Source organism: Gymnoscopelus microlampas (genome assembly GCF_963454915.1).
Source record: "Gymnoscopelus microlampas genome assembly, chromosome: 3".
In the NCBI taxonomy this organism is placed as follows: domain Eukaryota; kingdom Metazoa; phylum Chordata; class Actinopteri; order Myctophiformes; family Myctophidae; genus Gymnoscopelus; species Gymnoscopelus microlampas.
In genome coordinates, this window is record NC_139940.1 from 24,399,515 (window position 1) to 24,411,944 (window position 12,430).

Here is a 12,430-nt window from a genome sequence, read left to right on the forward strand (position 1 = left end):
TCGGCTATTTTCAAATGGCCGAAATGTAAATAGGGCTGAAGTGGTTAATGTATGTTTTGTAATAATAGTCAAAATCTACAAAGTAACTAGTAACTAAAATTACTGTAGTCATGCGAAGTAATAAAAGTGTCACATCCAAGCATCTGGCCCCTCTTCCAATTCATAACTTAATTCTTAATTTTTATCTTTCAGCAAAAAAAGAGGAAGAAACTTTAAAGAGTCATGGCAATGAAACAGATCAAACCTCTGAGGCAAAGGGTGAGTTGCAATTCTATACGCTTTCTCATCAAAAGTCCTTTATGTATTTGTAGCAGCGATAAAGCAATACATAGTTAGTTAGACTTTTGTCAATAATTGATGCTCAAAATGGGTTTGTTATCAATTTTACACTTACCAGATAAGAAAGAATCAGCCAATGGCTGCTATCGTCCTCAGCTGGTGGTGTTATGTTTGGGGATTATTTGTGTTATCTTGGTGTCAGCCATCATAGCCCTCTGTGTCTACTGTAAGTATAAATTGAATCAATGCATGCAAACATGTATGTTTCTGTGTGAGACCAACTCATTTTTCATAAGTATGGTTATTTTTATGTTCTCTTTGCAGTTACCTGGGCAGTAAATGAGAAGGATAAACAGTTAAGGCAGAACCAATCAGCTCTCCTGGCAGCCAATCATAGCCTGACAAGACATGTTGATAACCTCACCTCAGCCAATGATATGATAAATCAGCTAAGGACAGAGAGCATAAAGCTAAACATAACAATAGACAATCTGACAAGAGCAAGAGATTATTTCAACTGGACTCTTGTTCAGTGGAGTCTGGATGTCTACTGCCCCAAGAAAGGAAATGGTAAGCATAAAACCTATAGGAAAATATATGAACATATGAACATAATATAATCCAACAATAATTTAGGTATAATTATAATCCACTCTATTGTTTTCCTGATTTCCTCTTTTTTTGACCAGACAGGGTATGTCAACCTTGTCTGAATGGTTGGCGCTACCATTCGTCCAGATGCTATGTGTTTATGGATGCTCCAGAACCTGTTAATCAAAGATCCTGGCAAGAAGCTCGAGACGACTGCAGAGAAAGGAACTCAGATTTGACTGTTATAGACAGTCAAGAGGAACAGGTAGCGTAACTTTATGATAATTGTGTGTGTATGTGAAGATGTATGTGAGGAACAGACATGAATGTGAACTATTCAGTAACAGACTGGAGGCTGGAATTAGATTTTAAAACAAACTAAATATACATGCCTGTCATGGAAACTGACACACTAAGGTTTCAAATTACTATAACTACTGTTATTGTTCTGAAATATAATTGCTTATTGTTGTTTGGTCATCAGACGTTCATCAATCAAAGAAGTGACGGTAGCACTGATGCAAGCAATGGCTACTGGATTGGCTTGACATCTGAAACTGGAAGATGGCGCTGGGTTGATGGACGTAACCTGACTGAAGAGTAAAAATACACTAAAAAACACAGAGAATCATGACGTCTAACTAACATGATACATTTATTCAATCATTCATTTCTTCTCTCAGGTACTGGACAACACCACAAGGTGATGGTCTCTGTGCAACATCTGTCCAAAACCCAGAATCCACCTTTGCTGTGAACTGTACTACACCAATGAAATGGATCTGTGAAATGAGAGCTTTGGATATTCGGTCTGGGAACGACTGTTGTTAAATATCATTAGCAATTACTGTACCAGTATGTTTGTGGTTACTTCTGTACCAGTATGTTTTCCTAAAATGTTCTCGTATGTAGTACTGATTACCTGAAGTAAAGTAACCCATTGGATTAGTTATATTCACTTATGAGATTCTGATTCTGTTAGCTTTTATTCATCATTGCTATTTGTATTTTCAGCCATAAAATCCTGATTCTCATTATGGAGAGACACTGTCGGTGCTTTTTTTTTTAATTGATTGAATACTTTATTAACAGTTTGCAATTTGTACAGAGGTACGGTTTACAATGATTGTTAAAAGGTTAACACAAAATGTTTCCATTGTGGTCCTGTGTATTCAATTCGTTAAGACATTTAAAGACATACAATAATATACAATTATAAACAAGACATAATCAACACTGGTAGCAATGAATGTACAGTATATGTACAGTAAACATTTCTGGTGTTAAGCTTAGAGGGCTTTTCTAGGACCATTTACAAATTGCAGACAGGTGCTCTTTTATGGCGGTTTTGAAGGAGGGTAAGGAGTTACACTTTTTGATGTTTGTTGGAAGGGCGTTCCACATTTTTGTGGCATATAGCAGTATAATAAATGTAACCCCATATTTGTGCGGAATCTGAGTGAGATCAGTGGAGCTCACTCTGGTGTTGTGCCTGTGTGTGTCTTTTAGGTTGAAGTGGTCTGACAGGTACATGGGTATCCCTGTTTCCTTGAGTATCTTGAAGACCGGGCCCATTGCAAGTTGCTTTACTCTGTCCTCTACTCTGAGCCATCCCACCCTAGCATAATGAGCAGCCATCTGTGATAGATCTGGATTTTATACTATTTTCATTTGTATGTCTGAAGAGTATTATAGAATTGTCTTTCATTGTAAGATGAAAATGTTTTCTAGCTTATCAAATGTGTACACTGTCACGTATAATCAAATTATCCTTCACTTACATGTATGTGCTAACATAATCAACCAACTGGAAACAGTCAATGTGCCTCAGAGATCAAATATGCTAGTGTGACATGGTCAAAGCAGGGGGGTGAAACCAAATTGTAACATTTTTTATTGATGATGAAAAACCTGTATTACGCACTTAAAAACATCATTCTCTTAACTATATTTCTGCACTGCATGTTTTATGGTTGACAATGTATTTCCCCCCGGTCCCCGAGCCACTTGACATTGGACTCCCCTATAGGCTGTGTGACATTGGCCTTGTGACAGCGGACGGCCAATGTCCCCAGGTCACGCTGGTGGCAGAGCGAATGAGGGCGGAGTAGGGTGTGGCCCACCTTATTCAAAAGTGAGCGCGAGCCACTTGGACAGCAGAGAGACAGGCATACAGGGCAGTGTGGAAGTGACAGCCAGAAGGGACGGTTGTGCACAGGAGGAGCAGACATACCACGGAGCAGAGGTGGGGAATACAGTGATCGCGGCACGTACCAAGCCACCAGCAGCGGACGGTGAGCAGACGGCGCAGTAGCAGCAGAGACGGGGAGGACAGACAGACGAACCAAGGAACGGAGGAGAGGTCCAGTGGCGATAACGTTGCGCGCTTCACACCCTCAAAGCCAGACGTACAGTCTGGCGGGCGAGTAAGTGTCCTTCTATGCAACGTTACCTTTATAAACCCACGGTCCTAAACCTCATATGTGAAATATACCTGAACAGATGAACTGGTTCTAGTTTCTATGATTGCAGGCAATACGCACGAAGACAAGAAGAGACAGTGATTCCTGGCCTAAACCCCCGCTCCAGTTAAACCCCATATAAGGACATTCCCACCTTTTGCATTGAACCGTGATGAGTATATGACATATAGCAAATGAATTGGCACTTGGCACTTTACTGCTTCAGTAATAGTTGGCACTTTAACGCTAAATTCATTATTTATTTGCTATAGTTTGCACAAGCCCTGTCTGTTTTTAGTGTTTGGTGATTGTCTGTATTCCTGTATTTTAGTTAGTTAGTGGGCGCATTAGGAGGTTGAGGTTTTAGAATTAGTGTTATATTTTGTTTATGCTTTTCAATATTTTATGGCTTATAGACGCCACTGTATTAGCTTAATAAAATAGATTACCTTTTTATACAAACCTGTTTCCGTCCAGCTTTCTCCAAGGGATATGTGTTGAAGTGTTGTTCTCATTTAAAAGTATTGTACTTACCTGGGTAAACTCGAACCTGTGAATAGCCTAAGAAAGAGTGTTACAGAGGACCCTACCTCTTAAATAAAAAGGTGGCGTAGTCTTGCAGTACCTAACAAACAGTATTATTCTCACAGTAATTACGCACCCCGCACTTTACCGTGCAACTGATATTTTATTGTTGTGAGTTTAATGTGTATTGTTATTTATTTATTATTGAGACAAAGTAAAGAGTGTCAGCATTCTAAAAAGAAGTGGCAAGTTACATGTGACAACCTGGCCACCGTCACATATTTGGCGTAGCGCGGCAGGACTGGGTAGAGAACAACACAAAATCCCTAAGAGAAACTGTATTGAAATTTTGCTGTTTTGCTGCTTTTTGTTTTGTTTTGTTTGGTTGAATCAAGAAAGTAATGATGATGATGCCAGTGTATCCAGGGGCACCGTGGCTACCTAAGTTTTCGGGCATAGAAGGTGAGGAGAAATACAGGGAATGGAGAGAACAGATTAAAGGATTATTGGGCACTCAGGATTTAACAGAGGAGAAAAAAGTTGCTTTTGTAGTACAGACCCTTACTGAGGAAGCTAAGCGACAAATTAGTGTAATTGACAAGGAAGATCGCAATACAGTGGCCAAAGTCTTTAAATGTTTAGACACGTTGTATAAAACATCTGTTTCTGCTTCCCAAGCTCGTGCCTTGTTCTATGGCTGTGCGCAACGCGCAGGCGAAAGTGTGCAGGCTTATATTTTGAGGCTTAGAGAGTTGTTCTGCGGGCTGCGGCGGCTCGACCCAGACACCGCTCCCTCCGATGCCATTCTGCGAGAGCAGTTACTTGTAGGACTGTCTGAAGGCCCTCTGGGTCAAGCCTTAAGAATATATGCCCGTCGAAACCCCACAGAAGACTTCGCCGCCCTAAAAAATGAGGCCTTCCTACTAGACACTGAACATAGAAGAGAAGGGACTGCTGAAATCTTGTGCCATGCTGTTAAACCTGTCTCTATCCCAACACCCTCACAGGAATCTGAATGGAGAGAGAAACTGAAACAGGAGATTATGGAAGACGTCAAATCGCAAATGCAGGGGTTTACGCAGGAGCTCATGAAAGAGATCAGACCGCTCCTTCGACCCAACACCACCGATACACGACCTCGCGGTTCGCCTCCATCTGAACGACGCCGGGAGCCGTACCAACGCAACGAGTGGGATGAGGGAGGTAGGCCGATCTGTAGGAGCTGTAGGCAGTCTGGGCACATTGCTCGCTTTTGTAAATCTGACCCCAATCATTTAAACTAGTACGCCCTGTCGCCGAGGTCCGGGAGACAGGGGTGCAGCGCGCACTCGCCAGATCAAGGGCTAATGAAGTGTTTATTGGGGACTGTCCGACTATTGGGATCACTATGGGAGGAGTCCACTTAAGGGGGTTACTGGATACTGGGTCACAAGTCACATTAATGCAGCAAAGCTTATTTGAGGAAAAATTCTCACACCTAACGTTGGGAAATGGGCCCCTTGTTTTTAAATTACGCGCCGCTAATGGTCTTGACTTACCGTACACTGGCTATGCCATATTGGACCTAGAGCTGGAGGGAATGAAGATCCCAGGGAGAGGAGTTGTAATCGTGAAAGATGAACATTGTACTCAACCGCTGATTATTGGGATGAATGTCGTGAACGCTGTATGGCATGCCCTCTTTAAATGGCCTGGGAGGCCTGTGTTTCCATGTCAGCAGGGAAGGACGCTGTGGAAGGACGCATTCGCCACCTGTAGGAGGGTGGAGGCAGTGACGAACGAAGATGGGTCCATCGGTTATGTGTGGCCGGTCGGCCGGCGGAAGATTCGAATCCCCGCGCAGAGTGAAGTGATGATCTGGGGCCGCGCTTGGAGAGGACCAAATGGAGCGGACTACGAGGCCTTGATGGAAGCCTTGCCGGATGGAAAAGATTTGGGAGTGGCCCGTGCCCTCGTCACGGTGCGCCACGGACGTGTTCCCATACGAGTGTGCAACCCACACGCATATAGTCTGGTCCTGGACCGCCACCAGAAGCTGGGGAGGCTGTACCCGGTGGAAGAAGCGGATGTCCGAGGCGGCAGGGACCTGAGCCTGTCCCTGGGGACCGACGGAGAGGTGGAAGTGGCCGTAATCAGTGTGGAAGATGATGGACCACTGAAGACCCTGCCCGAAGAGATGGAAGTGTTGACGGAGCGTGATGACCTGCCGGAGGCGCAGAAGAGAGAGTTACACGAGATGTTGTGTCGGTGGAAGAAGGTGTTCGCCATCCATGACGAGGATTTCGGACGGACGGACGTCGTGCAACACCAGATACCGACCGGAGACGCGGCACCCATACGAGAGCGACACCGGCCGTTGCCGCCCTCCATGTACCGGGAGATGAAGACCCTCCTGAATGAGATGCTGGAGAAGGGAGTCATCAAGGAGAGTTGCAGTCCGTGGGCGGCACCTATCGTACTGGTCAAGAAGAAAGATGGCAGCTGGAGGTTCTGCGTCGACTACAGGAAACTTAACGCCGTGACGCACAAGGACGCCTTCCCCCTACCCAGGATAGAAGAGACGCTCACCAGCCTGACGAAGGCGCAATGGTTCTCCACGTTAGACCTGGCCAGCGGGTATTGGCAAGTAGGAATGGATCCCCGGGACCGGGAGAAGACCGCCTTTACGACTCCGCTGGGCCTGTTCGAGTTTCAACGCATGCCGTTCGGGCTTTGTAATGCGCCCGCGACGTTCCAGAGGCTGATGCAGCAGTGTCTGAGTGGTCAGGTGACAGAATCCTTGCTGGTATATCTTGATGACATTATAGTATATTCACCTGACTTCTCCTCTCATCTACAGCACCTCGAGCTCGTCTTCCAACGCCTGTGGAGACATGGACTGAAGCTGCGGTTAGACAAATGCAAACTTCTGCGGAGGGAAGTGCAATTTCTGGGCCATGTCGTGGACAAAGAGGGAGTGCGGCCCGATCCGGAGAAAGTGGTGGCAGTGCGGGACTGGACACCACCCTCAACGGTCCGCGAGGTCCGCGCGTTTCTAGGTCTAGCGGGTTACTATAGGCGTTTCGTGTCCTCTTTTGCTGCTATAGCACGACCCTTAAACAACTTATTGATAGGAATCCCAAATGACGTAAAATCCCACCAGTGTAAAGTCGAGTGGACTTCGGAGTGCCAGCGGGCGTTTGATGCGTTAAAGAGTGCCCTCACACAAGCCCCGGTGTTAGCGTATGCGGATTATACACAGCCTTTTGTGGTTTACACTGATGCGAGTGGCCGTGGGTTGGGAGCGGTTCTAGCCCAGGTCCAAGACGGTCACGAACGTGTAATAGCTTATGCAAGCCGCAGTCTCCACCCGACCGAGCAGAATGACGCAAATTATAGCTCGTTCAAATTGGAGCTTTTGGCCCTTAAATGGGCCGTGACCGAGAAGTTTAAAGATTATCTCACTGGCGCTCGATTCACAATATTCACGGACAATAACCCTGTTGCGCATCTCCAAACGGCTAGATTGGGAGCTGTGGAACAACGGTGGGCTGCTCAACTTGCGTCGTTTACTTTCGACATCAAGTATCGACCGGGCAAAAACAACGCCAACGCTGATGCCCTATCGCGGTTCCCAGTGCAGCCTGTAGATGTGGCGGCTGTACAATCGACGCCAGCAGCCCGGGAGGATGAGTGGAGAGAGACGCAGGATCGGGATCCAGATGTGCAGGTGGTGAAGAGGTGCGTGGAACGGGGGAGAGCCCCTAATATGGTGGAGAGGAAGAATTGGACTCGGGGAGCGCGGCAACTGTTACGCCAGTGGAACAAACTGATTATACGAAATCATGTGTTATATAGGAAGGTGACCGATCCTTATACCAAAGAACAATACTCACAGATCATTTGTCCAGGTTCACGCAGAGAGGAGGTATGGAGAGGAATCCACACGGCCGCGGCGCATGCTGGGTTGGAGAGGACCTTGGCCCAGCTGCGACGTCGGTTCTATTGGCCAGGCATGGAGGGAGCGGTGCGTCAGTTACAACAGGGTTGTGTCGCCTGCAGCCTGCAGAGGAACAGGTCAGAGCCTCGGGCCCCCTTACAACCCTTTGAAGTCTCATATCCACTAGAAGTAATAGCCATTGATTTCCTCACATTAGGTAGGCCTGCTGATGCGTGGCAAAACATTCTGGTAGCTACTGACTTATTCACCCGTTATAGTTGGGCTATTGCCACCCGAGACCAGACTGCGCACACCACTGTCCGTGCGTTATGGACGCATATTATCCAGCCGTTCGGCTGTCCGGCCCGGTTCCACTCAGATCGAGGCCCCAACTTCGAGTCCGAGTTAATGCACCATTTATGTCAGACTTATGGTATTGCAAAAAGTCGCACCACTCCGTACCACCCGGCTGGGAACGGTGGAGTGGAACGATTTAATCAGACATTACTGAACATGTTGCGATCACTAGACACTGATAAACAAGGAAGATGGAATGAGCACTTACCCGAGTTAGTTCATGCTTATAACAACACGATCCATAGTGCTACGGGTTATGCCCCCGCCTACTTAATGTTTGGCCGACATTTGAGGCGCCCTATAGATGTCCAGTTAGGAGTGCAGTCAGCGCAAGAGCGCATGGGAGTGGGTGGCTGGGTACAGGACCACCAACAGAGAATGGCGACAGCTTATAGGACCGCAGGGGAGAGGATGGGAGAAACGGCCAAGAGGAGAAAGCAGGTTTATGACCGTAGGGCCGGTATTACACCCCTATTACCAGGAGAGAGAGTGTGGATTCGAAATAGGAAGAGAGATGGCCAGGGGAAATTGAGTACGTGGTGGGACCCCGAGCCTTACGCAGTGATGGAACAGGTGGGAGCTACGGGGTTGGTGTACCGAGTCAGACCCGAGAAGGGGGGGCGAGAAAAGACCATACATAGAAATGCGTTGAAAGTGTGTGTAGCCCCCAGGTCGCCCCACGAGGACCCCCCAGCTGTAGTGCAGCCCGAGCAGGTAGAAGCAACAACGCCGCAGTATTATGGGTTTCTCTCCGTCCCGAGAGCACCAGATGAGCCACGGCGCTCGGGAAGAGCAAATATAGGCCAGCCACCCCAGAGGTATGGACATGATTAGGGACAGTTGCAGGGACTGGCAACGGAAAAGTGGGGGGGGATGTGACAGGGTCAAAGCAGGGGGGTGAAACCAAATTGTAACATTTTTTATTGATGATGAAAAACCTGTATTACGCACTTAAAAACATCATTCTCTTAACTATATTTCTGCACTGCATGTTTTATGGTTGACAATGTATTTCCCCCCGGTCCCCGAGCCACTTGACATTGGACTCCCCTATAGGCTGTGTGACATTGGCCTTGTGACAGCGGACGGCCAATGTCCCCAGGTCACGCTGGTGGCAGAGCGAATGAGGGCGGAGTAGGGTGTGGCCCACCTTATTCAAAAGTGAGCGCGAGCCACTTGGACAGCAGAGAGACAGGCATACAGGGCAGTGTGGAAGTGACAGCCAGAAGGGACGGTTGTGCACAGGAGGAGCAGACATACCACGGAGCAGAGGTGGGGAATACAGTGATCGCGGCACGTACCAAGCCACCAGCAGCGGACGGTGAGCAGACGGCGCAGTAGCAGCAGAGACGGGGAGGACAGACAGACGAACCAAGGAACGGAGGAGAGGTCCAGTGGCGATAACGTTGCGCGCTTCACACCCTCAAAGCCAGACGTACAGTCTGGCGGGCGAGTAAGTGTCCTTCTATGCAACGTTACCTTTATAAACCCACGGTCCTAAACCTCATATGTGAAATATACCTGAACAGATGAACTGGTTCTAGTTTCTATGATTGCAGGCAATACGCACGAAGACAAGAAGAGACAGTGATTCCTGGCCTAAACCCCCGCTCCAGTTAAACCCCATATAAGGACATTCCCACCTTTTGCATTGAACCGTGATGAGTATATGACATATAGCAAATGAATTGGCACTTGGCACTTTACTGCTTCAGTAATAGTTGGCACTTTAACGCTAAATTCATTATTTATTTGCTATAGTTTGCACAAGCCCTGTCTGTTTTTAGTGTTTGGTGATTGTCTGTATTCCTGTATTTTAGTTAGTTAGTGGGCGCATTAGGAGGTTGAGGTTTTAGAATTAGTGTTATATTTTGTTTATGCTTTTCAATATTTTATGGCTTATAGACGCCACTGTATTAGCTTAATAAAATAGATTACCTTTTTATACAAACCTGTTTCCGTCCAGCTTTCTCCAAGGGATATGTGTTGAAGTGTTGTTCTCATTTAAAAGTATTGTACTTACCTGGGTAAACTCGAACCTGTGAATAGCCTAAGAAAGAGTGTTACAGAGGACCCTACCTCTTAAATAAAAAGGTGGCGTAGTCTTGCAGTACCTAACAAACAGTATTATTCTCACAGTAATTACGCACCCCGCACTTTACCGTGCAACTGATATTTTATTGTTGTGAGTTTAATGTGTATTGTTATTTATTTATTATTGAGACAAAGTAAAGAGTGTCAGCATTCTAAAAAGAAGTGGCAAGTTACATGTGACAACCTGGCCACCGTCACACTAGAAGTTACAGTTCGACGCCACGTTATCCGCTATCTTGTGAACCGATTGCCTACGCAGCTGAACTGAAGATGTCCATGGTCACCTCCTGCTTCCAACTGAATAATTGAATAATAATATTGTTCCCTATGTACCCAAATGTGTGATGATGTAATGTTTTGTATTATCTCCAGCTGACTGATAAAAAACACATGATGATCAAACTTCAGCCGGATCCTTGGACAGGTGTATTGATAACAAATTGCTTTTGTAAAACTGTTCTTGGTTACGATTCTATGACGTCTGTAAAACATCTTCAAACAATGAGATAACATTTGCTATATAATTGTGTACCATTTTCACTTGTAATCAGAGAACAATTGAATCCACCTCGTCTGTATACCTTCTCTCAGAGTGTGTGCTGGTCAGGATGTCTAAAATGTGTGTGACCTGTGTGTGTGTGTGTGTGTGTGTGTATATGGGCATGCAAAGATGTCTTCAATGTGCATGTGGAGTTTAATTGGTTTCCTGTGTGTGTGTCCATATGTGTGTATGTACATGCTCTCTGCTCTCTGTGATTGTGTGTGTGTGTGTGTGTGTGTGAGTGTGTGTGTGTGTGTGTGTGTGTGTGTGTGTGTGTGTGTGTGTGTGTGTGTGTGTGTGTGTGTGTGTGTGTGTGTGTGTGTGTGCGTGCGTGCGTGCGTGCGTGCGTGCGTGCGTGCGTGCGTGCGTGCGTGCGTGCGTGCGTGCGTGTGTGTGCCAGTGGTGTAATGTCTATGTGGCAAGACAACGCCCTGGCTCCTAAAGGTCAGCTAGGGTCAGGTGCCATTTGGCATGCATTTCCAACCGCAGCTATGGTTTGTTGATAAGAGTGAAGGAATTTGTTCTATAGACCCTCTAGTATCAGCGCTTAAGGTTGACCATAGTAATTTTAGTTTAGTTTATTAGTTTATTTTTTTCCAGACGTTCACAATACATTTTTTCATACAAAACATACTGTAATCGTCAAAAACATTTTCCTGGATAAAAAGGAATAGACTGGAGCCTAAGCTTATTACGTCTACCCTTTTGTTATTTGTTAACTTTCAACAACATAAAATAAACACCTTGTCCCAGTATACAATTCATGTAACTAATTTCCACTCAACAATACAATGTTAAAAAAATAACAATTTTAATAACAATTAATAAAAGTTAAATACTTTAACCAATAGTACAAATAAGACTTGATCGTCCTGTTACTCTATATAGCTATCTATTGCTTTGTTTTTAAAAGGTTTCTTAAACTTACCCATATCACTACATTCTTTGAATTCATTACCAGATTTATTCCACAACTTAACTCCCTTAATCGTTACACATCTACTTCTCACATTTATCCTTTCCTTTTTTTGATTAAATAAACATTTTCCTCTAAGTAAATAACTCTCTCTCATTGACAACAACCCCTGGATTTTGCTCTAAACAATATCTCTAATAATGTTTTCAATTCAACTAAATCCCTAAATTTCAAGACACAACATCATTTTTACAAATAATAGGTTGGTAAGGTAGAAATAGTCAACCCCATTAACGATCCTTTGCTGCGTGTCACTCCCTGTCTCTCTCTCCCTGTTCCCTGTCATTCTCTACTATAGTATCAATAAAGGCAGAAAAGCCCCACAAAACATAAAAAAAAGAACACTACGACCAGTTGTATCTTAATGTCTCTTTAAGGAGACATGAGGAGATGACAAGCAGAAGGAAAGACACTACAATAGAGACTAGAAACTGGTTAAAATCAGCAGTGCACATTGAATGGAATTTTTTGTTGTTGGTCTTGGAAGACAGTGTGCGTCTTTGCACACACTGTGCTCTTCTTGTGAAACTGAAACTGAAATTTTGCAGTTGGTAACTCCATGTTAATTGGTTAATTAAATGGATGCATGATGAGTCTACTCCCTCCACAAGCCAACAGTGGGGTTTGGCAATGGGATAATATAATATAATATACTATAATATAATATAATATAATATAATATAATA

General features: G+C 45.1%; 2 protein-coding genes across 2 annotated transcripts in view; both read left to right on the top strand.

Annotated features, from left to right (window-relative positions):
* The window catches only part of LOC311040361 (C-type lectin domain family 2 member B-like), a 38,820-nt gene that overhangs the window by 10,116 nt on the left and 16,274 nt on the right, over positions 1-12,430 (top strand). The window lies entirely within an intron of this gene.
* LOC311042828 (C-type lectin domain family 10 member A-like) lies at positions 198-2,711 on the top strand. Its single transcript, XM_084053850.1, has 6 exons — positions 198-258; positions 398-505; positions 604-849; positions 969-1,135; positions 1,355-1,470; positions 1,554-2,711. The coding sequence occupies exons 3-6, from the start codon at positions 717-719 to the stop codon at positions 1,699-1,701; spliced, it is 564 nt and encodes a 187-aa protein (XP_083909976.1). The 5' UTR covers positions 198-258; positions 398-505; positions 604-716; the 3' UTR covers positions 1,702-2,711.